Here is a 27376-nt window from a genome sequence, read left to right as displayed (position 1 = left end):
TGGATTTTTTTTTCTACCCAAAAATGAAAATTCTCATCATCAATTAGTCACCCATGTGTCATTCATTTCCTTCTTTCAGTGGAATACAAAAGAAGGATTTTGTATAAAGAGAGTGGATCCATACAATTCATAATTTCTCCTTTTGTGTCCCACAGAAGGAAGTTATATGAGTTTGGAATGACATGAAGGTGAGGAAACAGGAATAAAAAGAGGGCATACATGGCAAACGTAGGGGGGATATGGCGAATGAGATTGAGAGAGGGTGTACCGATGATGCTGTGGATAGGTTTTCGCTGTGAGTGCTGGCGGGTCAGCAGGTCTGGCAGACGTTTGAACCCTGACATGGTCTTGATGAGCTGAGAGCTAATGCTGTTCACTATGTGGGCCAGTTTCTGGAGAGAAGGGGAGAAATCCACCTGGACAAACAAACACAAACACATACAGTGGAAAAAATGTTGTGGCACAAACGGGGGAAAAATATTTTCAAGGACAGAATCATTATATTAATTAAATACAAACTAGGGCTGCCAAATGATAACAACAATTACATGGTATTAATTAGTTCAAAAGTTTGGGGTCAATATGTTTTGTAAATAATTTTATTCAGCAAGGACGCATTAAAATGATCAAAAGTGATAGTAAAGCCATTTTGCAACAGAGTAATGTTACAAATGATTTCTATGTTGAAAATAAATACTGTTTTTTTAACTTTCAAAGAATATATATATTCAAAGAACCATTAAAAATGTTTCTTGATCACCAAATCAGCCTATAAGCAAAAGCATAAAATTTCTGAAGGATCATGTGACAATGAAGACTGGATTAATGGTTGCTGAAAATTCAGCTAAGCCAACACAGGAATTAATTACATTTAAAAATATATTAAAGTTATTTTGAATTGTAAATATTTATTGTTTTTACTACATTTTGACCAAATAAACCTCTCTAATAAACTTTTAGTGTATTTTTCCTATTGTAGTGAACACATTAACACACAGCTTCAAGGAAAAATAACATGTAAATGAACTGAAAAGGAATTATTCACAAAATCATTTACAAAAATTGCAAATGATCAAATGATATGTTAATAAGGACTGCATCACTTTTCATGTTGATAGCCCAAAAATGTTTTGACTGTTCTCATGTGAAGTTTCATCACAAAAGTATGTAAATGTTACCACTCTGACTCTGTTAATGTAGGAAAGTTTTCAAATATGGAATCATGTTTTTTTTTTTTGTTTTTTTTATTCCTGAAATATAACAGAATCTTGATCTTGCTAGCTTGTCCAGTGTCTTGTGGTTTCTGTGACCGTTTATAATTGTCACTGTGAGAGCTGGAAAAGGTGTGTCGCAGCAACTATTGTACCAGCGTGAATTCGGTTGTCGATCAGCCTGACGGATATTCGTTTCGCTCTTGGTGTGAACAGACCATTCATCAATGATTTGTTTTGCTTATTCATTTTGCATTCAGTGTGAAAGGGCCTTTAATGGTGTGTCCTGAGCTAGCATTAATGCATTTCCCTTCCGTCTGGCACTTAGAGCGCTTTGCCTGAGGCAGTCTGTCTCCACAGACCAATGCAACCACTGTCCCTAAAATACACTCAATTAAGTCACACTAGCGTTTCTGCTTTTTCTTTCTCACTGTGTTTAGCTGACTAAGCATCATGGGACATTACCCATAGGCCTTAGTCCAAATATACCTCTGTAGAGCTGAGCAGTAGAGTAAAATGCTGAATAACGCAGCAGTGCTGCCACAGCTGTGATTTATAGAGGTTGTGGTGTTCTGAATGCCCTCTGCTTCATGTATGATAGTGTCTTTATGCTGTATGTAAAACACATGGCCAGCAGCTCTCCGTGACCAACACAATGATTCGACACAGTTTTTGTATTTAAACTTTTTGCCTTGAAATCACAGAGGGTATGTTTGTGATGTCTAAATGTGAGGTAAGGGTCACCTCGTCACGTAAGCAATGTTATCAATAGCCACTGCATTATTAGATTTGACAAATAGAGTGTGTCTGTGTGTACCTGAGCAGGAGATCGAGGAGTCTGTTGTGTCAGTACCACCTCTACTCTGAATAAGGGGTTCGGGGATGTCTTGCCGTCTCCATTGATGGCTTTAGAGAGCTCCTGTAGAGAGCGCTTTATATTCACACGAAACGCTTCCTCAACCATTCGGTCCATCTTCTCCATGTATGACACCCAATGCTGCTGCACCTGAAAACACACACAAATATGGAAGTCAATCGGAAGTCCTTACCATAACAACCTCAAGCTACTTTAGGTTGTGCATTGTGCTGATTTTACACCAACAACACTCCTTAAACAAGGTAAATCATTCAATCACAATCTCAAAAAGTGTATTGCTTTAGTAGAAAAGATCCTAAGACACAACAAACAGACAGTCCAACCTCTAGGCCATCTAGGTGGAAGGTCCCATAGACTCTGGCCATGATTTTGATGATGTCCTGGTGAGCGTTCTGCAGACGGAGCAGCTGGCTATGCTGATGACTCTGCTGATCCTCCTGTAACTCCAGGTCTCCATAGACCATCTTGCCATCCACACGCACCAAAAGCAGCTCACTTATCTGCTCGCAGAGCTTAGAGGCAGCTAAGCTAGCTGCCTTATACTCATCCACCATTAACTGCACCTGTGGGAAAGATGAGAGATCAAAATCAGAGAAAGCAGAAAAACAAAGATAGAGTGCAAATGTTAATCTCAAAACACACAGCTTAGTAAACTGTAAGATTTGATCATTTTCTTTATAACAGTTTTGTACACAAAGATTCTCTACACAGCTTCCAATGAGCTTCCACTTTACTGGTCTTTCGGCGTTCCAAAGACTCTAAGCTATTGTGAAACAATACTTCAGCATTTACATATGGGAATACATGTTTTACCTGTAGTGAGGAGCAACACACAATTAGTTTTGACTAAATTCTCTGAGAAGAGTTATAGCACAAAGCAACCATTAAAAGCTCAGGTGCTCCTCCATTAGGCTGTCCCATCTAATGACCAAATTAATGAGGAAAATTAATTGCATTGCATTGCAAAAAAAAAAACAGAGAGAGAGAGAGAAAAAGAAAAAAACAGAGTGACAAGAGTGTGGTTGAAAATCTGTGTGATACTTGCCAATGCAGAACTTACCACCACAATGCAGTGTACGTAAAAAAACTAAACAAAAAAAGAAACCAAAACAAACAAAAACAGCAAAAACAAAAACAAAACCAATACAAACCAAAACTGAAAACTAAAAAATAATAAAAACAACCTAAAACACAAACATAAAAGCAAAAACAAAAACAGCATAAACTTTTGGCTAGTGACCTCGTAAACACGGTCTTAAATGAGTTATAAAGTCCTAAATGACCATAAAGAGTTGGGAGAAAATCGGATGTGTGTCAGATACGCGTCATGTGCATCAGATTTTAAAGTGAAATCTGATGAAGTCTCATTGATGTAAATCACTAAACAAAAGAAAAGAAAAGAAAAGAAAAGAAAAGAAAAGAAAAGGCAGAACGGGTGTGAGAGGAATGTGGTGGGAGAAGGATGGAAAACACATTCAAACAAAGCAGCAGGGGTTTTCCAGCAGGATTTTCCAGCTCATGTCTCCCTCTCTCACTCTTCTACAGAAATAGAGCAACTGATTTCAACCTATCCCTGTGCTCAAAATTAAAGGAGGCAGTTCTTATCCACAAAGCATCAAGCTTTCGCATCCAACAGCTCTCTATTCAATCTGTGGAGGGCAGCGATACTGAGACGTTTCTGAGAGTTTGCACAGAGGTTCTCAGAAGCATCTTACATGCCGCATAATCTCACTCTTCCTTCCAGCTCTGGATCCAGCTCGTCTCATGACTTTTTCATGGGATGAAACGTGTCACATGAAATAAGCCTCAAAGGGGAAGATTACTCTACGTGCAGGAGTGTGTAGAATGTATACTTGCATTTCTAAGTGTGTGTGGGTGTGTGTAAGCTCAGATGTGTCGTGTTCTCCACACTTCTCCATTACCACTGAAGCTGTTGCCAGCTCTGTTTTGGGCTCGAAGGATGTCTGACATTGACTCTGATTTGAACCTGATCCCCGCCCCCAGCAAGTGAGAGAGAACTGGGCACAGTGGCGGCACGAACGAGGCTGGCTGCCTTTTATTGTGAATGCTGGGGCTGTTTATGCTGAGAGATGCCTGTGTGGCCTTTATTAAAGTAGATGGGGCATTCTGCTTGTATGCCTTTGCGTATGTGTGTGTGCGTCTTTACCACATGGTTAAAGGGCACTGCCAGTGCTTTAATATCATATTGCCTTGTACAATGTAGGAGTGATGGACAGCCAGCAGAGGAAGTGAATAGATTTCACAATTGCCCTCCACTGAGTCGCACTTCCATTCTAAGTAAAGCCTGCTGCCTTATTCTTGCATTACAAAAGCAATATCGGCCAGCAAAAAGGACACGGCTGTATCGGAACAAAACAAGAGCAAAGTCTTCTGTTCCTGAATAACCGTAGCTAGGGTACAAAATTAACTTTTTTTTTTGCTACACCTGCCGATAGTGGGTGACTTGAGAAAGTTTACTAGCCATAAATATTTCTTACCTGCCATGAAGATGTATTCTGCCCTAGATTTTATTGAAAAATACACTACTGTTCAAAAAGAGAGAAAAGAAAAGAAAACTTCGCGCTGTGGATCACCGGATCGGCTTTCACCGTGGACGAAGCGAAGCCCAGCCCAGCCCGGGGTCATCACATGTGGTTGCCACAAGCCCGCCGGACACTACTTCGTCGAATCCGCCGGCCGCCACTTACTCTAGCCCGGTGAGCAGTGTAGAGTAGTGCTTGTTGTTTGTCATTTCTCCGATCACAAATGCAGACATGGTTTTATGTTTAAACCCCACTCACCAAAGCCCTGTGGTACTCACAAACTCTGTGTGCCACTAATAACTGGAATAAAACCTGTGGGATAAGAGTGAAACTTTGCATACTAGAATAGGGCTATTAAATATACAGCCATTAAATGAAATGTATAATTGATAAAATAAATAATAATAAATACAAATATATATATATATATATATCTTTGGGTCTTAGTGATTTAATGTAGTGAAAATGTAGTGAAAAATGCATGCATGTAGGGGAAACACACACAGACACCCATTTACATACACTGCAAGAATTATTTCCATTAAGCAAAACAGTATTTCATAACAGCAAGTGAGCAATTAATTGTTGCTGTCATCATTTAACTTCATAAAGTGTATGCAGGCATATCAATCAAATGGAGCGCCACAGAGAAAGAGAACACATTGTTCAGAACAATATCATATCCTATGTAAATAAACTTTTTTGCAACTTTATATTTTAAAACATTTTTGCAACAATGTATAGCAAAAATATAGTCAAACTGAACACGTGAATGAGTGCATTGCATTCAAAGAGAAAAATTCCATTGTATTAATGGATTATCAAAATAGTTTAGTTATAGCCCTAAATTAGAACGACCAGAAATGCTCATTATTAATTAGTCAAGCAAATTTAGCATTTCAAGGATGTCTTGAAACTAGATGTCTATAATTCTCTTCAATTTTTGGACTCGGGAGGTTTCTCTGCTGAAGAAACCAGGCTGCTGTCCACATTGGGCTTCATGCCTAGCTAGCTGTCCATCAGCTTTACCAGACAGACCATGCTGGCTGACCAGCTCCACCAGCTATGTTTTTCTAATGGCAATGCACTGGACCAGCACTGAAATTCATACTGCTCTGATCAGGGCAAATCCAGAAAATTTCCGTCTGCCTGAGGAACACAAGCTTTTCACTCCACCATCTGTTTGGCCACAGTTTTCTGTTGTGTGTATTTGCGTGTATGTCAGAAACTACTGACCTTGTTGGCGTGCACTCTGCAGTCATTGATAAAGACGCTGGCTGTTCCTTTTGTGGACCAGTGCAGTTTTGACAGGCCTGGCTGGATTTTACGATCCAGGAACCGAATTCTCTCAGAAAAGAGACCCAGCTCATCTGCATTTAGAGCCTTAATGATTCTAATTGAGAGTGAACACAAACATATAAGGTTAAGTCCACTGTTGTTTTTTTCCCCATTTTCATTTTAGGTCTTACAGGCATTGACAAGTTTTCTTTCACAGCATTTTCAAAAACAAGCAAGGCCATTTTAAAAGCATAACAGAACAAGAGGGTGGTAAAAATGGATTAACAAGTCTTAGTGAATGTGCTTTGCCATTTGGGGCAAGTGGCCTGTTTAGCTTGTGTTGGGTTTAAGTGTTTGTTTCCAGCTGGCATGTGTAGAATGCATTAAATGTGGTAACAATACTGACAGAGATGACTCACTCTGTCCCTCTGAGAGTTACAATGAGTCCTCCAGTCTGAAGAGCGTGCGTGTGTGTGTGTACGCTTATGTGAGAGAGGAGGAGGTTATTATTCACTACAGAATGAGGGACATGTGTGACTTGTTTTGTTCAGTGGAAGTATGTGCGTGTGTGTGTATGCATTTAATTCAAGTGCTTTTCTCCAGATTGGATGTGCTAAAGTCTTGAATGGAGATGTGTATATTGAGGCAGATGGAATGTAAATACTCAGTTTGCACTAAAGTGCAAGTGTGTGCAGGCCAAAGAGGTGAAGAATAATATCAATGCATATTAAAGATGTGAAGTTACCTGACAAGTACACCGTTTAAATATGTATGTGACTAGTAAGTAGTAAGTATGCATCCGTGTGTGAAAGTGCACTTGTTTTTTTGTACTTACGAAAAGCAAGTTATAATAAATAATAAAGTTATAACAAATATATTACATCTAACTTCTTAGTTTAGTTCTCAAATTATAAAAAAAAAAGTTTTATAAACTTAATACAAACATAAGATATAATTGAACAGAATATACAAAAAATTTAAATGTAAACGTCTGGAAGGCATAGAGTTAGGATGTGGCACTTTCCATAAAGTACATAATTGGGACAGAAAAACTTTCTTTTTTTTTTTGCTTTTAAAACACAGTGAAAGGAGGTGCATAACCATGAGAGAATGTTCCATATCAACTGCTTTTATGAGCTGTTTTAATTATTTTACATAATGTTTGCAAATTCAACTTAAAAGCCTAATTTCTCAAATTGTGTTATTTTCAAGCAATAAACACTAAATATATCACACCTAAATAGATATAATATTAAATAAAATAATAAAATTAAATAAAACTTGGGATTTGTGGAAAATACCATTGTCATTATTATTATTATTATTATTAATAAAAAAAGAATGTTTTATGAAGAATAAACATATACTGTATGGGACATCCGAAAAGTCAGTCTCTGTCAGCCATACCAACCTGTTATAGTCTCTAACAACTAGGAGGACATTCTCTCTCAGGTTGTGGAGTTCCTCTCTGCGCTGATACACCTCTGTGACATAGTGAGGGATCTCGAAGAGCAGTCGGTCCCAGTAATGAATCTCATTAAACATCTTCAACAGGTTCCTGAACACATAAACAGAGTTATACATTCAAAGTCTGTGTATTTGTGCTCACACTAGAATATTTTGCCTGCAGCGCCGTTCCTCCCTATATGCAAAATACGCAAGCGGCTTAGGGCCCCCTTGCTCTCAAAGATGATTTAATTTTAGTTTCGTTTTTGAATTTGGCCAGCGGTTATGAAAACATGAATGATAATTTCTTTTAATGTGGTGCGCTGTCGCAGTTTCTACGTAAAAATCAGTCAAATAATGTAATGTGAATGTCGTACAGTCTTGCTCGAGACAAAAAAAAAACCGAGTTGAAAGCGTACCGAGCCGCGGAAGAGACACTGTTTCTCAAGCGCTTTCCTCGAGAACGATTCAAGACAGTTTTGCGTAGGGCCCCCAGTAGTCTAGGATCGGCACTGTTTGCATGTATAAAACATCTTCAGTAATGGTCATGTATTATGACTACAGAGCATAAAAGATTTAAGATCAGCGCAACAACAAATAATTTAATTATTTGAAAGGGTTTGAATGGGTTGCTTAAGGACATAATAATTAACAGAAATCAAAATGTATTCAACTTCAAGTCTAACAGATTATTCAATGTAGCATAGGATTTAATCCACTGCGATCAATTGGATTAATATTATTATTTAATATTATTTATTTCCCTCAGCAGATAAAGTGAGAAGTGGATGTTCTATGATATTTGTATACTGTCCTCAACATTAAAGCTAAAAAGGTAATGTTTTTCTGATGAAAAATTCCAAAAACAAAATCTATTTTTTATAGCGTGCAGTGCACTGAATCTTGTGCCATAAAACCATGGACAAAAACATCCCTGGTCAGTAACATAGGCATGTCTAATTATACTGACAATCACAGTGAGCACAGAGGTACTGGAGGGCCTGTATGCATGTGTGTTTGTGTAATCAAGTACTTGTTAAAGTTGATGTCCAGCGGGCCTGTCTTCCCTTTACAGCGGATCATGAGTGGCTGGTTGAGACTGCTGAGACACTCTCTGTTCAGACTCTGACTCCAGTCTGTGAAGATCCTCCTCATCTTCTCATCCAGAGTCTGACACAGCTTAGCGTAATTCACATGCACCTCCTCTCCACTGCTGACTTGTGGCAGGAAATGAGTTCGCCGGAGAACCTAGACAACACATGTGCAAAAAACACATATAAACAGATGGGAAGAGCTCAGAGAGAACGCAGTGAACACATCTCATCACTTACAAACAAACAACGTCTTGAAATCTTACCGACTCACACATACAAGGTCACAACCAATCACAACAACCGCCAGAGCACAACTAAGCTAAACAAACCAAGGGTAAACAAAAACAAATGAAGGCTAAACTTCGCTCATGTTAGGAATGTCTCAGGCTATGCAGTAACTATGTAAACATTCTACGACGTCTAATCAGACCATCATTAAGCTCTGGTTTCTGTCTCCCTTTTGTTTCTCTGTGGGCCTTTTGGGATCAATTGTGGGGAAATGCAACATAATCATATCTGTGTCCAATTAAAGCTTATGTCTGCTCTTAATTGCCTTCTTAAAGAAAGCGGAAAATGAATTTAAACACAATGCAGAAGGCGATGTGCTTTGTAAGCAAACTGAAGAATGAGAGAAAGATGAGAAGCAAAAGAAAGAGAAAGCATGAGAGAGAAATAGAGAGGAAGGGTGAGTGAAATGGAAAGTGACAAAAAGAACGAGAGAGTGAGTATGTAGCGGCACAGCTGGCTTTAATAGCATTAGGGCCTGTGTGGCTGGATCCTGGCTGGGCTCCAGGGCCTCTGCTGGGGCCCCTCAATGGCCTCTGACACAAGGCTCTGAGCTCAACACAGAGAAGAGCTCATCAATGGAGTTAAACTATCCTGTGACACCTTCCAAATTTACCCTGATGGAAGTTTTGGGTTGGAATCTGATTCATTTGTCCATAAAACCCAACAGAGTTCACCTACTGTACAAAGGGTGAGAAAAAAAGGGTACGGCCTAGTGCATGCTGGGATTGGACTGATTAGTGGTCTCCTAACGCACATCCAGTTGGTGCATCTTTCAGGAACCTGTGATGCTTTGTGGGCATTTTCACATGACATACTAACATAACATCAGTTTGATGTTAGTATGTTTGACATCTTTATTATGAAAGTGAAACTGGGAAATCTGGGTGAATTGGTTCTTATTCAGCAATTCCATTCATTTGGTATCTTTGAGGAAGCCCATTTTATTACACTGATCTCACAAAACCTTAAAGGATTAGTTCACTCCAGAATTAAAATTTTCTGAACCTCCATGTAATCTATGTTCATGTCTTTCTTTCTGCAGTCAAAGAAATTAAGGTTTTTGAGGAAAACAATCCAGAAGTTTTCTCCATATAGTGGACTTCAACGGGGGCCAATAGGTTAAAGGTCAAAATTGCAGTTTCAGTGCAGCTTCAAAAGGCTCTACACGATCCCAGCCAAGGAATAAGGGTCTTGTCTTTATCTATACATTTTAACCACAAATCCTTGTCTTGCACTAGCTCTGCGACGTGCGTCCACGACTTCACGCATTGCGTAGTCAAGCTGGAAAGGTCACACGTGATGCAAGCAGAAGTATCGACCCAATGTTTACAAGTGTGGAGAAGGAGGACTGTTCAAAAGTTGATGTGTTGATTGACACATATTTATGTCTTTGTATCAGTTTATTGCTTAAAATGGTCCATTTGTGTGCGTATCCTGGATGTTTAAATCTTTTGAAACCTAAAAGATTTCTTCCACTAGGAAAATTTGTGACCTTCCAACGTGATTACATAATGTGTGAAGTCATGGACGCACATCACAGAGCTAGTGAAAGACAAGCACTTGTGGTATATACTTTTTATTTTTTAGAAAATGGCCGTTTCGCTAGTTAAGACCCTTATTCCTCGGCTGGGATCTTGTAGAGCCCTTTGAAGCTGCAGTAAAATTGCAATTTGGACCTTCAACCCATTGGTCCCAGTTGAAGTCCACTATATGGAGAAAAATCCTGGAATATTTTCCTCAAAAACCTTAATTTCTTTTCGGCTAAAGAAAGAAAGACTTGAACATCTTGGATGACATGGGGGTGAGGCAATTATGAGGACATTTTTATTCTGGAGTGAACTAATCCTTTAAGTGCTTAGTTTATTTTAAGTCAAATAAAAAGTAAATTATGTCATTGAGTCATTTTAGATTGAGGAGTTTGAGATACGCGAAATAAATACGTTGAAATACCAAAATTATTCAAACTGACATAAAAATGAAAGCTATGACAAAAGCACATAAAATTATTAAAACATTCAAATTAAAATTAAATTTCTTTCTGTTCTGAATTCACCAGTACAGAAAACACTGACAGTATTTTTGCATTGTCGGAATTTCATTTAAATCATTGTGTACTGGTATTGGATTTAAAAAAAAATGCAACCAGTTCTGAATCAAAAAGAGTTCTTGATTCACAACATTGATCTTATAGTTTTTTGTTTTTTTTAAATGTTAACCTCTCTTTAATGTTAATATCACCTCCATGGGTCTTTCTATCCGAGATCGGAGTGCTCGGGTCCAATGCCCCTGTCCTGCATGTCGAGGCATCTGAGCAGGAGTGAGAGATGACAGCCTGCACATCACCAAATTAATATCACTCAGCTCAGCACTAAGCAATGCGTATACATCCACCGTCTTTCTGTCAATGGTCCGCTTGATTGCCTAAGAAAGATATAAAAGAGAAACACTCAGGAAATGTGGTAAATTGTGGTAAAATCCTGTAATACACAGCCTCTTATGGCTTGCCTCTTTATGTGAATGAACACTCTCAGAAACCACAACAAATTACTGCTATGATCGTTATGTTAACTAGTTGGCTTTATTATGTTTACCAATGCCTTGTTATTCTATAAATTATTTGATTAGATTTTTTTATATTAAATTACATTTTATATTTTATTTTAGTTTGTTTCACCTTCACTTCACCTTTTTGTTTTTGACTTTTTATTATTCATTCTAATGCTTTAGCTATAATGCATGTAAACTAGTCTAGTCAATGCAACACTTTCAAATTTGAAATTTGAGACTGAAAAGAAGAAGAATGAAAAAAAAACTGAGACTGAAGGGGAAGGCAAAAGCCAGGAGAGATGATGGTGATTAACGAGGTAAACACATCTTAATGACAACAACTAAAGAGACTGGTGACACAGGTGAGAGAGCAGTGGGCTTATATGTGTGCGTGAGGTCCTGCTACTGACCCCCCGAGTAAATGAGAGTGAAAAGGAAGTGACATCAGAAGTCTGTGTTCGGTCTCTTCTGCCGGAGCCATTTGTATTCACTGTATTTGCTAAGAAGACTAGCAGTCTGACAGTGTGCAAGGTTTTAAAGGAGGTGATAAAGTGTGTGTGAGAAAGACCTCTCGTCCAGACAGGTGCTGAAACACGTCAAGCAGCTGTACTCCTTCCTCCACACAGTTCACAGTCTCGAAGGTCGAAGTGATCAAATTCTGCATCATCACCTCCAGATCTTTCACTTTACCACAAAACCTAAAAACACAAATGCACACACGGATAAACAAGAGGCACAAAACAACAAAGAAGTGGGCAGAGCTGTACAGCACGTTCCAAACACAAATCAGTGCCCTCTATTCAAAGGCAGAGTCCAGCACACACACACTCTCAGCCATAAATGGAGGCTGGTATTGATTTGGGTGCTCTCAATATGCTGAGACACTATGAAACACCTGCCCCAGACACAAGCACAGTTGTTTGTCTTGGCAACAACATCCTAACCCTATGACCCGCCTCGGCCCCAATCCATCATGGCCATCAGATGCACACGCTCGCTCACGCACTGCTCCCTTTCCTAAGGTCCGTCAGTGCCTGGGGCGGGGGTATGAGGGGATAATGGTCTCTGGAGGCTGATGGGCAGCCCAGGTTCCATCACACAGACGGTCATGATGGTATTCAGATAAGCAGCCAAACTGCCTGCTGTCACAAACAGTTGTGAATGACAATAGGGGCACGCTGGGCTCAGACAGAAAGGCAAAGTGATCTTCTCCCCGCTGTACATACATTTAGGCAGAATATTCATGAAAAATATCTATATGATCCGAATATGCAGGTCATTATATACATATTTATGAAGATATGCTAATACGAGATGTATGGAAATTCCCAACAGGTCAGCAGGCCAATAAGCAGTCGAGAATGACAAACATTTATAAATATACATGAGAACCAGAAGGACTGACTGCCTCATAGACAGGCTGGCAGAAAGACACACAGTTTGACGCATTTTGCGTGTCACTACACAACAAAACTAGATCGCTCCCATTATAGTCAATGGAGCCATCTACAATGCAAGAGCCAGATTTGGCACCTTCATTTTACAAATACCACAGCAACTCAAGATTATTTTATTCTATCCATATGAAGATCCATTTTATATATATATATAAAATAATTAAACAATAATCTGGCGTTAGTCTTTTTTTTTTAATGAAAGAAATTAAGAAACTTTTATTCAGAAAGGACGCATTAAAATTTTCAAAAGGGACAGTAAAGACTTGTACATATTTTAAAATGAATGCTGTTCTTTTGGACTTAAATTACATTTTAAAATATATTTAAAAGGAAAAGGGTTATTTAATTTTTTAAAATAATATTTCACTATATTATTTTTTTACTGTATTTTTGATTAAATAAATGCAGCCTTGGTGAGGATAAATGACTTCTTTCAAACTTTTGAATGCATGTAATGTATTTAATATTACTTAAATTGGCATATTTGTATTTATATATTCAATTATTATATTATAAAATTATATGTTATCCTAAAAATGCTCATGCATACAATATTTTTATACCAATGGCTCATTTGTTAAAAATGTAAGTAGGCTTTTATTATTAATGGAATGCATTTTCGATTTAATCTTGATGAAGCTCACAGCTGACTGGTCTCTGGTTAGTGGACATTCAGAGGTGATGTGCAGCTTCCAGAAAATGCAACACTGGTCGCTTCCAGTGTAGGCATCGTGTTTGCCATATGGACAGAATGTAGCTCCTCGAACAATCAAAGCCAGCTATTTCACAGTACCTCTTTTTCTTTGTGCCCTGATCAATTTACAAACACACTGCACCTGCTGTAGTCCTCATGCCAAGAGGGATTTCTGACATCCAGGATGTCCTTAACAGAGTGCAGGACCTGCAGGCTGTTGTCAAAGGTTGCCTCTATGTACAGCAGTCTCTGAGTGACCTCTGACCCCTGACGTCCAGCAAAGCATGGCAACGGCACTCGCTCACCCTCTTCCCAGCGAGCAAACTGCTGCTGACACTCACACACCTGAAATAAAGAGAATGTGTTAGAGAAAGAAACTTAGATAAAAAAAATGTGAGAATCGATATTCAAAAATTAAAATAGAATAGATATTCAATATACTATTTTACAAAAAGTCAAACAGTCTGAAAGCATTTATTGCAAAAAAAACCTCCTATGCTTGATATACAACAATTTCTGAAGGCTAAGCATCTCTTCTCACTAACCATTTGTTGAAAGAGAAAAAGAGTTTCAAGCCCTAATTATGGAAAGTACCAATAGTATGAGGAACTAGTAGGAGCACACAGCAAAAAATGTGCATGAATAAATATAAAAATGACAAGTGATATAAAAAAAAACAGCTCTCAGCAAGGACAGGAGTCCTGGGAAATACGAAAAATGAAAGCAATAAAGACGAGAGACAGAGATGTGAATTATTGAGAAATCTGAGAGGATATTCTCTGGATGTGTGCTTGAGAAAGTAGGGTGTAAAAATTCTGCATACATTTGGAAAATGTACAGTTTGTGAATGTGTGTTTGTTTGCATCATTTTGTAGTGTTTGCTCACCTCTATTAGATCTTTGCATCTCCGCACAAAGGAATCCACCAGAGCAAATATGGTAATCTGGTCAAGCGACCACCCTTGGGAAGAGTATCTAAAAAGACAAAGAGTTCAAGAAAAATAGAAAGTTCATACATCTTCATCCTCATTTTTGTTTCTACAGGGCAAGACTTTAAGGGAAAGCAGAGAAAAATGGAGAAGTCTGCTGTGTCACTACTCCCTTGCTAAAGGTTTTCACATTTCACACGCCGCACGAGCAAAACAAAACAACGGCGGTGGCTGGCTGCCATCCAGAGCAGCAAGGGATCAGGTCAGAAATGATCTTTCATAGGCATAATTATATCCGCCAAAGTTCCATATCAGCCGGCCTGGCGTTCCTCAGATTGCTTTTCACACCTCATTCTTCTACTGATGGAAAGGTAATCCTCACTGCCACTCACAGACAAACACCTTTAGTGGGGCAGAGAAGAAGCCAGGGTCACAGGGAGGGGAAAAGAGAGGGAGCGCAAGAGAGTTATATAGAAAAAGAGAGTAAGACTTCAGCGGGATGACTCTGTTACCAGATAGGCATGATAGTACATGTAAATTGAGTGATTTAGTCAAAGGGAGAGACCAAATCCATGGCCTTGTTCTGAGAGATTGCTATCTTGGAACTAGGAACTCTGTCAGACTGGTCCTCATATGAAACCAGACCCCTTAACTGGCCATTTCTGCCTTTCATTCTTGGTTTCCTCACAGTTCAAAGCTGATGTCAAGATACAATGGGGCATGTAGTTGCCAGCGTTTTGCGATTTCTTTTCATGTGCGGCCCCTATCTCAGGTCGTGTGGGGTAACAACAGGCCACCAGATAAGTTTTAGGAAGGTCTCCATGCATAAAACACGAATTCCCTTTTCATCTTTCATACTACTTTGATTTATGCAAAGAAATTTTTTTAATATTTATTATTAAAGAGAAAAATAACCGCCCCCTGGAGCAACGACTAAATTACGATTTTCGCCTTGCACGGAGATCATAGTCGCCAGAGTGGAGGATGAGGGCTTAAACTGAAATGCGGCCAGAGCTTTAATGACTGAGATTCAAAAACACATTGAAATGACGGTGAGCCGCGCACCAGCTATCAGTTCTCCTGAATCATTTACAGGACCGCCCGGCACGAGCATCTCCACTTCGTCTTTTAAATCCTTAATCACCAGTTAGCCCATGTTATTTCGGAAGGAACGGAGCTGCGCCATGCTGCTCAGTTCACTGCGAAACACTTAATATCGCCATGAATTGTGGTCAGTTTGACAGCTATGCCCTTTAACCACGGGGATAAACAGCCAATATGAATGTTTTGGCATGTGAAAAAGCGTAAATCCATCCAAATTGGTATCTAATTAAAGAGGGGCTTATACGGGGAATAATGCTCCAGTAAACGGCTGTCATGCAAAAGAAAGGAAGGAAGAGGGCCAGGGAGGACAACTTTTGTACAACTAAAAGAGGGATTGGGAGGAAGGATAACAGACAAAAACAGATGAACACGATTGTTTTGGGAAAAAGAGAGAGCGAGACGTAAGTGATTATGACAGAGACATGATCCAGTGGTGTAGGTCTCAAAGAAGGTTGTCATTGGGCCCAAAGTGATGAATGCACTGTCTAAACACATAGGAGGACACAGAGGTGAATGTCAGACATAGGCAGTAACACAGATTACAGACGATAAGCTATCTTTATGTCTCTGGCTCCAGGGTCACATCCCTTTGAACAAGTTACTGCATACCATGAACCATGATAAAACGCTATTACAACATCCAGCAAGGTTAGAGACGATGATTTAAACAGAGTTTGAGAGAGAGTGGATCATACTACGAAGTTAAGTACTTATGGAAAATAAATGAGTGAAATCAGTGAAATGCAAACAACTGACTGCATTTTCACATAAACAGACAAAATATTAATTAAAATGAGAAAAGTGTTTACAACAAGTCTCCTCCATTATTGGTCCTAACCAGACAATACAGAAGGGAGATGGGGGACAACTGTGTCAGGGGCAGTTTAAATTAAATTGAATAAGATTCTCTCTCAGTCTGAGGAGAAAAAAATGTAATATTTACATCAAAATATTTTCAGATGTCCAATATTTTTCTACTTCTGTCTGAAATTTTTATGCCTATGAATTTAAAGTAACACCCATTTTATTTTTCAGTTGTTAGGTTAAAAGTGAACATGAATGAAAACACTCTCACTGGTAGCTGTCATACAGGATTTCATCATAGCTGTGATGTCAGTGGCAATTTTAACATTAGGTAAATGCTATAAAATCAAAAGTGTATCATGAAATTGAGAATTTGATCTGTAAAATGAAATATGTAATGAACATCTAGTGTTAAAGTTAACAGTCTTATACACACACACACACACACACACAATGTCAAAAAATGGCAAAGCAGTAAATCGGTGTGACTCATTGACCAGTTAAAATAGTTCTGCTCTGTGCATTTAAACTCATGCACACAAACATAATCTGCATATCTTTCTTTCAAAGCACGACTCCCTGAACAGTTAGTGGCAGTGGTACCATGGCAATGTTTCCAACCATGACAGATATTTTATGAGGTCATCTGTGTTTCAGAAGGTCTGAAAGGATTTAAGCTCAATCATTATACAGAAGAATAACCAGGCTGACCACAAGGGTTACGATTCATTCGAGGACAGGGTGCCCTACTCCTTACTGAGCAACCTTTAAAGGTATTGTCTGGAAAATCTGACATGATTGACTCGTAATTCAATAAATAAGAATTCAATAAAAAATAGTTAAAAAGAGGGAGTTAAAGGGAAAAAGAGTGGTGGAGAGAAAGAGCACTTGAATGAAAGGATAAAGGCAAAGAGAAGGCAATGAAAGAGTTTGATATTTTATTGATTTTATTACTATTTCGTTAATTTAGTTCAAGTTCTCAGTTTTGTTTAATTTCAGTATCAACTTTGTCTAATCTTTTCTACTGTATTATGAAGTACATCCAAGTAAAAATGATTATCAAAAAAAATAAAAATGTCAGGCAGGGACTTATTATTTAAAAAGCTAGTATTGCATCCAAAACATAGCCTTTGATGTTTGATTACAGATCTTAGTATCATGGCAAATCTGAGCACACAGTTGTGATACTGCTGAGATCTCTTCTGAAATTTGGAAAAATGTAACTACTTCTTAAGAAAAGACTCCATTTGCTTTTCATTAAATCTCATTATTGTCCAGGAATATCACTTGAGATATTATAGAGATGTCATTTGTGGTTTTCTTTCATATGAGAGTGAAAGTGAAAAAAGATGTGGAGAAGAGAGTGTTCAAGGCAAAAAAAAAAAAAGAAACTGAATGATAAAGTGAGTGAAAAAGCAAAAAATAAATAAATAGATAAAAAAAGAGAGGCCACCAGGAGGACAGAGGATAAAGGGCATGCTGCAACTAACACCACATTAATCATGTCACAACACACACATATATAAACATACACATGCACCGTGAGGTTGAGCAAACCAGCTTAAGTGATCCCTACTTATACATATGATGCCAGTAAAATAGCTCTGGAGAAAAACACAGGTGACCTTTGATTCATAGCTGTCCAGACTGATAGAGTTGACGGCCGGCTTTGATCAATCATTTCTCTGAAAGTATCTGACGTGATGTGAGCTGCAACAGTGCCAATGACACTTGCTAATTTTCTGCTCCTCCTGTCTGTGCAAAGAACAACACAATGATGGCAAAATACGATAAAGGGCATTTGCTTGCTGTTTATTAATACACACAACCATGAGTCTCCAAGACGTCGACCCAGAGCTGAACTCTGAAGACATTTGCGAGTGTGTGCATAATGGTCTTACTCCTCAAACTGAAAATAGTAAAAGGGCTTTCTTTGCTTAACACCAAACCTCAAGCATCTGGATCCAGCTTTAACATTGGCCATTTATAACGCTGTCTGCTTTACACAGGGCATTCACTCTCGCACTCAATACATCGTAAAGCAGGGACAATCAAATCCTACCTTGGAGGCCTGCCGTGCCTTAAGTTTTTAGTTGCAGCACTGTATTGAATTTACTAGTGCAGCAATCGATTCACTTCAAGTGCTGCCATCGGCCCAGGCCGCAGGAGTGCAGGCTATTATTGCTGCAGCTGGCAGGCCATTAACGGTACTGCAACAACAAATGGCTCATACTAGCATGCTCTTCTGCAATGATTCTATTCACAAGTTCTAAAATGTATAGGATTCCTGATGCTCTAGTGCATTCAGTAAACATAGTATCTTTACTGAAAAAAAACTATAGATCTTAACTCTGAAGTGGGATTTTTTTCTCCCAAATATCAATATACTAAATAACAGACTCTATAGAACAGAAGCACAAATCTGAGTACACCATTTTGATGAATACCCTGGATGTCCATGCTGCCTCCATCAAATAAAACATCAGATCCACGACTATGCCAGTGTTGTCAATGTTATGAATCAAGAAATGTCAAGAGGATGATAAAGGAATTTCAGGCAAAAATAAATATTTAGTCATCATTTGCACTCCATTATGTTTTTTTGTCCAGTGAAGGTCTATTGGGACCAAAGTTGTTTTGGATCCCATTGACTTTCATTGTAGGTCCAAAAATATTCTTCAAAATAACTTTTCACATAGACAAGAATTTGCATGGCTTTTTAAAGTTTAATTAATCTACTTAATTAAGTAAATGTGATTGATTGTCACCAAATTTTATGTAAATGAACAGTCAAACAAAGCAACCATAATTAACCATAAGGGAAAGTGGGACTGAATTAAGGTAGGCCTATTTAGTCATTATATATTTATTTTAACTTTTAAATGGTAAATCGTGACAGAAGAGCTGCACTGAGATGCATACTTGGAATAGTGAGTAAACAAAAATATTCAATAATTCTGCAATTTTATGGTACATCTGGTAGTTAGTTATTCAACATTATTTACTGCATCTATAGTAAGAATCATTGTACAGTGTTGGTAAGAGAGGTGGAACAATGTATTCTTTGTGCTATCTGAACATTGGCTGTATTTTGGAGGATGGGGTCAGCTACTCGACTGAAGGATCGGAGATCTCTGTGTCTGCGGGGCAAAACAAACTCTTTGCTTTTATCACAACAACTGAAGCCAACAGTCATAAACAACCAGCAGGCCCACAACACTACAAATATGATGCAATCCAAAAAAAACTGCAGGGCTGGGGTGAAAGCGAGAGACCTTAGGGTGTAACCCACTAAGAACATTGTGTTGTGTTTGATTGACCGCACATTATTTTCCGTGAAATACCTCTGGAGCCCCTTGCTGTTTTTAAAAGCCACAACTGAATGGCTGTATCCTGTAGGGAAGACTTGCTTAGGAAATAAATGTTTCTTCTCTACAGAGTATCCCTCCCACTGAATCTGTTACATTCAGCTTCAACAATACAGCATTTGCTACACTGTTAACATCTTTCAAAATCACAGCCACTGTGAGTTATGCCATAGTTTACGGCGGAATGCTACGAAGCAGATGCCGCATTCTGCTGGGACATGATGAAACAGTATTGCAAAGTTGCACCACACCTAAAGAAGAAGCGCCAACCTAAACCTAAGTGCAATAAAAAAACTCCGGGAGATGACTCTGAGAGAGCTCCTTTCAAATGGATGCTGCAGTGTTCAGCCTCTGTCATTTGGCGGTAAGTTGCCATCACTTTGAAGAAGAAACTCTGTCATCGCACCGTAAAATGCTGTTCTTTTTAGCAGGAGGGCTGCAATCACGGAACAGCTTTGGCACTCTCATTTATCAGCGGTATCATTTCCATTGTGAAAGGGAGAGAGTGTGAGCGCAAGAATTGTGTGGAGAAGCTAAGATGACTGGGTGGGTTAGGCAGATCCAGTGATTGTGGAAATGACAGGGAGAGGAAGGGCAGTAAAGCTGAAAGACAGAGAGGAGGGCGGGCAGTAAATAATATAGGCTTAAAGCATGCTCTCTATTAGCTGCTGTATAGAAAGGAAGGCCAGGCGCTGAAAACTATCTGTGTACAGCTGACTCAGACAGAAGAGAACTAGAAGAGAGCAAACATTTAGCTGACTATGAAACAGAATTCAGACTAGCCAAACAGAGGCTGTGGTAACAGGATCTTTTTAAAGAAATAAATCATTACTCATATTCAGCTAGGATACATTAACAGGGTGTCTACAGATATGAACAAGTTAAATTTAAGACTTTTTAAGACCTTTTTAATACCACCTTATGTGAAATTTAAGACCAAGCCTGTGATGGAAATACACATTATATTACATACGTATATGTAATATTTAACGCGTTTAAATGTAAAAAGAAAACAAAATATCATCGCTGTCAAAAATTCTATTTGTTATTACGATATACAGTGAACTTTTCATATCAGCAGACAATATACAAAATATTCCCACAAATACAATTGATCAAGAAATTTAATACACTACAGAGCTGTTACCAATCAAATTAAATAATTACAAAATTACAACAGCAATAAATAATGTTATGGGATTAATGTTGTAATAAAATAAAATGTAATAAAATAAAAATTAATGTTGTAAAATAAAATTTTGAACATACAAATAAGAAATGTTGGGCGAAAATGCATAAGCGCGACATTGATAATAGAAATACACTATCAATTATCAATCGCTGTTTAAGCTGAATGTGATAAAATCAGAAGAATCATTTGCGCGTTTTGATGCGTGATTATATTTTGTCACTTAAGTTTTAATCAGGCTATTAGTCCTGTCGGACAAGTACAATTCTCAAGCCATTTTTCAGTAAAATTGCATGAACCCATTAAAAGTAGTTCGGAGGCTGGTCAGCGAGCTGGTGTTCGACTGTATTCTGTAACCGCAATTCTCTCTGATGACGCGGTAACTACAGCGGGGGGGGAAAAGTACTCTTGATGGACACTCACTGAGTCCGTCAGACTGGAGAAATTTTTGTGGTAATGTGACCAAAAATATTTAAGTATTTACTGAATCTGAATTTAAGACATTTTAAGACTTTTTAAGGCCTTATTTTAGGAAAACTTTATTTAAGACATTTTGAGACTTTTTAAGGACCCGCGGCCACCCTGATTAAACTGATCAAATACCACAACAAAGACTTTTATATTGTTACAATATATAAAGAGTTCATTTACAAAAAAACGATAAATGCCACTTTAAAAAAAATTAACTGAGTGCAGTGCATTATTCTCCACATATAGTGCGATCTGAACCTTAAACATGTTTTGTCAAAAAAGCCTGTATTGTCCACTTCTAAGGCATCGCAAGTTCACGTTTTACAGCAGAAGCCGACAAGCGCCCTTTTTTTTGTGAACAGAAGCCGTTAAGTCCATTTTAGCGATTCAGCGCGCTGTATTCAGGTCAAGTGACAAGGCTGAACGCTAGTTATGTATGTAACTGTGGTTCTGTGAATTTCGGATGACCGCCAGAGGTGGTGCTAAGCACTAGTGGATGACACGTACCAACACAGTCATGAGGAATGCCACCCACCTGCATCAAGGACGCTCCAGAAGGACTGCAGAACTCACATCATGAGAAGCAGCCACATTGACCTTGTAGAATAGTGTAAAGGTACATGGAGAGGACCAGGTAGCCGCTGCACAGACCTCTGCCAAGGAAACTCCTCGTAAAGTGACCCAAGATGAAGAGACAGCCCTAGTAGTGACAAGTGACACCCACTGGTAAAGGTTGGTTAGAATGACTATACGCTAGCTTTATCACCTCGACAATCCAGCGGGCTAGTCTTTGCTTAGACAAAGGAGAACCCTTGCGTACCTCACCATAACAGACAAATAACTGATCTGTCTGTCTGAAAGAAGCAGTAGACTTAACATAGCACCTTAAAGCTTGTACAGGACACAGCAGATGAGACCTCCCCCAGACTGCATCAGAGGGAGAAAGAGGAGATTGAAAAGCAGCCAGATGAATAGACTGGTTTACAAATTGAGGTGACAAGACCTTAGGAAGGAAGGCCGGATTAGGCCAAAGAATGACCCCAGAACCCTCTGGCAACCAGCGTAAGCACGATTCACTCACTGACAGAGCATGAAGTTCACCAACGCGTTTAGCAGAAGCAATGGCTAACAGAAAAGACAATTTCAAGGTCAGCCACTTAATATCCACCACATCCAATGGCTCAAACTGTGGTGTACAAAGAAACTCTAAAACAAGCGGCAAGTCCCAAACAGGAAAAGGAGCGGAACAAACAGGCCTTGCTCCCTTCAGAAAGCTACATACAAGGTTGTGAGACCCCAAGGATGCACCATCGACCGGGGCATGATAAGTAGAGATGGCAGCAACATAAACTTTTATGGTTGAAACTGCCTTATTGTCATCTAAGAGATGTTGCAAAAAACTCAATACTTTTGGCATAGTACAATGAACTGGGTCAAGTCCTTGTTCCCCACACCAAGATGAAAAAATCCTCCAACGAGCAGCATAAAGCTGTCATGTTGAAGGAGCCCTAGCGTTACCAATATTGTTCAGAACTGCTGGCTCACAATCAGTTAACTGAGAAGTGGACCCACTGGCCAAACCCAAAGCTGAAGACAAGCTGGATCCGGGTGCCAAACACGGGCATTCAGCTGAGAAAGGAGGTCCTGTCCGATGAGAAGCTGCCACGGCTCGCCCTGTAACAGACTCACAAGAAGAGGAAACCACGACCTGGCTGGCCAACGAGGTGCCACTAAAAGCACCCTGTGTTTGGACAGAAATATTTGGTGTAGGGTCTCCCATAGAAGTGGAAAAGGAGGGAACGCGTACAATAGGCAGTTCGGCCACTCATGAGCTAACGCATCCTGTCCCAATGGGCTGGATGCCTCTGCCCTTGCAAACCACCAACGGCAATGCGTGGTTAGCTCTGAGGCAAATAGATCAACCTCTGCCTTGCCGAACCGTTGCCAAATCAGTTGCACCACATCCGGGTGAAGCCTCCATTCACCTGGAAGCAGTAGATCCCTGGACAGAGCATCCGCCACTTGATTGTCCAATCCTGGAAGATAAACTGCCTTTAATGAAGCCAGTCGGCCTTGAGACCATCTGAGGATCTTGCGAGTTAGTTGTAAAGACTCAAGAGACCTGGTGCCGCCCTGGTGATTCAAATGAAAGACTGTTGACGTGTTGTCAGATCGGACAAGTACATGGTGGCCTAACAGATTTGGTAAGAAGTGTTGTAGCGCTAAATACACTGCCTTCAGTTCCAGAACATTGATATGTTCTAAGGCCTCATTTGTTGACCAGCGGCCACCAATCCCCCTCTGGTTCCATGTTGCCCCCCATCCTGTTAGTGAAGCATTGGTTGTGATCACTTCCCGACGAGAAGGCACCACTCCTAGTGGCACTCCAGCCCTCAGAAATGTTACCCATTTCCAGGGTTTCAGTGCTCTGACACAAGCAGAAGAACCAACAATCATGCGATGGCGATGTCTTGTTGAGTCTAGCCCTAAGCTGTTGCTCCACTTCTGAAGAGGCCTGAGGTGAAGCAACCCTAAGGGAATCACGGATGTGGCGGCAGCTTAAGGTATCCTTGCCCCCAGACGGAAACGAGTCAACAACTGAAGAATACTGACTGTCCGAGTGTGAGACAATGTGGCAGACATTGTGACAGAATTGAGCATTATTCCTATGAAGGTTATAGTCTGCTCTGGAACCAAATGACTTTTTGTTTCATTCACAGTAAGGCCTAGCTTCTGTATATGATCCAGAAGAATCTTGGTATCGCTTAGAGCGTGTACTTTCGTTGGGGCGCAGAGCAGCCAATCGTCCAAATAAGGCAGAATCCTCATGCCCTTGGACCAAAGAGAAGACAGAGCCGCATTCATGCATCTCGTGAAAACGCGAGGAGCTAGAGACAGCCCGAATGGCAGGACTCTGAACTGATAGACTTGACCCTGAAAACTGAATCTTAGGAACTTCCTGTGGTGGGGAGCAATGGGAACATGGAAGTAAGCATCCCTCAAGTCTATACTCACAAACCAGTCTCCTTTCATCACAGATAGAAGAACGTCTACTGTGCGTAACATTCGAAAACGAGACTTTAGGAACATATTGAGGCATCGAAGATCCAGAATTGACCGGAAACCACCATCCTTTTTTTGGAACAAGGAAGTACGTAGAGTAAAAACTGTCCCTCTGTCTGAGAGGGGAAACTTTTTCTATGGCTCCTTTCAACAACAGCGAACAAATTTCCATGGAAAGGGCCATTGAACTGGTTGCATCTTTGACGACTGTCGGAAGAATCCCTGAAAACTTTGGAGGCCAGCGTCGGAACTGCAAAGTGTTCAGAGTCATCAGAACCCAGGGGTCGGATGTTGATGTTTCCCAGTAATGTAGGTGCTGTGCAGTGAAACGACCGACTGGGTTTCTGGTTTCTGCCCTTTGAAACTGCGGGGGGGTGCTGACGTGGCCCCCCTTGATGGTGGCGGGGAAAAGGGCGGCGTGACTGAGTATCTTCGGCCACTCTGTGTCGCTGCGGCAATTGAAGTTGAGGACCACCATGGTGATGCAACTGCTGCTCTGAACTCGAGTAGCGTGGGTGAGCTGGCATCAATGGCATCCTAAAAGTAGGAGCCCGTGGGACCTGAGTTAACTGTCGTGTGGCCTCTGACGACTTCATTCTCTTTTCTAATAGTTCAGAAACGTTGGGGCCAAAAAGATGTCCCGGTACAATTGGTAGTTCCCTCAATGTCTTCTTACAGTCTTCAGGCAACCTTGCCAGAGCAAGCCATACCTGTCGTCGGGCTGTTAGAAGGGTTGCCAAAAGCATCCCAAGTTCACGCGTTACATGACCTATAGTCAACAGGGCAGTCTGTAAGAACTGAGGTACAGAGGAGTCAACATTCACTGACCCTAATGTGGTGTTACAGGCGAGCAGCAGCTGGCAAATAGTATTCTCCACCCGAGTTATGTAGGCTACGGACTCATATGCTTTTTTCAATAATGTGTCAGTACGACCACTGCGTGGTGCGCTGCGCTGCGTGGCAGCGGACATTGCCTCTAAGCGCTTCATCTGGTGAAACCACCAATGCTGCCACCAGCTGTTCAATTTCAGGTGCCTGACATACTCCAATAGAGTCAGCCTCAGCCATTGAGGCAAGAGTGCGGGCTGTCTTTGACCTCCTGTTAGGCACATTGGAGCCTGTTAATGCACTGGAGAATTCAGCCACAAAGTCTTTGCATGGAAGCATAGTAAACGTATTATCAGCATTTTGCTTAAAGAACACATTAGTTTGAGCAGGCTGAATAGAGTTATCAAGACCCAAACGAGCCACAGCCATCTGCAGAATCGAAAGAATGTCATCAGGAGAAGATTGGCCTGCACTAGATGAATGTACAGACCCACCGCTTGAACCACCAGCAGCAAACAGGCTGGAGAGAGCATCCTGTGGGGGCCAGACTGCATGGCAGGATCCACCAACTCTTCATCAAGGAAATGTGAATTAGATGCACTCATAGATAGAACATCTAAGTCGATAGTATTTGGGGGTTAGAAATCAATCTCGTTCACTGAATTGTTCTCAGTGGGCGCGGCTGACACCGGGAGTTGTAAAGACTGAAGAAGACGTTTCAACTCTGCCATCTCTGAAGAGAGAGTGGCAACAGTCTTCGATAGCAAAGTTTCTGTCTGCGGTGACGATTATTTCTTTTTGGTCGGCGGAGCACCAGCAGCTGCTGATGTGCGACGTTTTTGAACACGCTGTGGCGCTGAATACGACTGTGCGAGGCTAGCAGACGAGTTAGGATCTAGCTCTGCAAGACGAAGCTGTCTTTCTGACAGCGGCAGCATGGCACAATGCAAACACAGATCAGTCAACGCTTCCTTCAGATGCTGAATCCCCAAACATGACGGGCAGCGATCGTGTCCATCGTCGGGAAGAAGTGCGTTTAGGCACAGTTTGCAGCTCGGTGGAGAGACGGATATATGAGAGATGTGAGCCATGACTCTGTCAAAACACGTCCTCGGTAGCACCATAGGAACTCAAAACTGATATCACACGCTCGCAGAATGATCAGGCATTGATAAAATCTTCGGATAGAACCAAAAGATTTATAAGAGAGAGGAATCACATGTGAATTATCAGAACTGCCTTCGGATAGTGCCGTGGGGCAAAGGAGAGCTTGTACGACGGTGAGTAGGCGACAAAATCAATGATAAATAGGTCAGCAGGGAAACGCTACCTAAGTGCGGTCGAAAACAGCCCCCGGATAGAACCGTGAAGCACAGGGTCTCACTGACACAACAATGTAATAATGTATACTCACGTAATGAAGAGAGGGAATCCAAAATATCCGATGACAGTGCAGGGCGTGCTGTCACAGCTTGAGAGGGCGAATCCTCGCAACTCAGGTAAGCTGCACGGGACAGCGCTAATCAATGACCTATCATAAGCGAGAAAGCGAAAGAGGCTGGGCATCGAGCTGCTGTGGTTTATATCCTCGCATCTCGGTCTACGTCATGATGTGACTCTGTTGGTATTTTTTTCTTGACCTATCTAGCTGGCGCAGCGCTTATCCACTAGTGCTTAGCACCGCCTCTGGCGGTCAGGAGGAATGAAACAGAACCCCTGACATCTTCTTCGGGGTGTAAAAGCAAAACAAAAAAGCTGAAGCTTTTTCATGGAACCTTGCAAAAGCAGCATGTTAGAATGGTGAGGGAAAAGCTGCTCCCTGTATTGCATGTAATCACAACCATACAGTCTATGATCACAACAACAACGTTTGTCAGACATCTACATTGTTATCTGAGGAGATTACAGAGATTAAACAAGTGTTTTTGTTTAACTCTGTAACATGAAATGTGGAGTTATCAGCTTTTGCCAAAAAACGACTGCTGGAGTTATCTGCATTTGCTATATAAAACAAACTTTTAATATATAAAAAAAAAAACATACGTTCAATGAACTTTGATTTTGTAAATTACCTGTATTTGTTTAAAGCAGCACTATGTAACTTTTGGCGCTCTAGGGGTTAATAAACAGAACTGCACACATCCCGCGGAAGAACATTCCAACCGGAGCTACTTCTCTAAGTGTAT

At 40.3% G+C, this 27376-nt stretch overlaps 1 protein-coding gene across 1 annotated transcript in view; it reads right to left on the bottom strand.

Moving 5' to 3' along the window:
* Positions 1–27376, bottom strand: part of dnah2 (dynein, axonemal, heavy chain 2) — a 163408-nt gene that overhangs the window by 111181 nt on the left and 24851 nt on the right. Inside the window, exons 10-19 of the mRNA XM_016454789.1 lie at positions 14322–14409; positions 13578–13780; positions 11853–11982; positions 10976–11158; positions 8389–8603; positions 7321–7467; positions 5868–6024; positions 2412–2651; positions 2029–2217; positions 269–416 (exon numbers count right to left, since the gene is read on the bottom strand). Coding sequence (XP_016310275.1) covers positions 269–416; positions 2029–2217; positions 2412–2651; positions 5868–6024; positions 7321–7467; positions 8389–8603; positions 10976–11158; positions 11853–11982; positions 13578–13780; positions 14322–14409 — 1700 coding nt within the window. The remainder of the gene's footprint in view (positions 1–268; positions 417–2028; positions 2218–2411; positions 2652–5867; positions 6025–7320; positions 7468–8388; positions 8604–10975; positions 11159–11852; positions 11983–13577; positions 13781–14321; positions 14410–27376) is intronic.

This window comes from Sinocyclocheilus anshuiensis, unplaced genomic scaffold (assembly GCF_001515605.1).
Source record: "Sinocyclocheilus anshuiensis isolate Anshui unplaced genomic scaffold, SAMN03320099.WGS_v1.1 scaffold99, whole genome shotgun sequence".
Lineage (NCBI taxonomy): Eukaryota > Metazoa > Chordata > Actinopteri > Cypriniformes > Cyprinidae > Sinocyclocheilus > Sinocyclocheilus anshuiensis.
The sequence above is the reverse complement of the archived record's forward strand: the minus strand, read 5'-3'. Positions and strand labels throughout refer to the sequence as shown.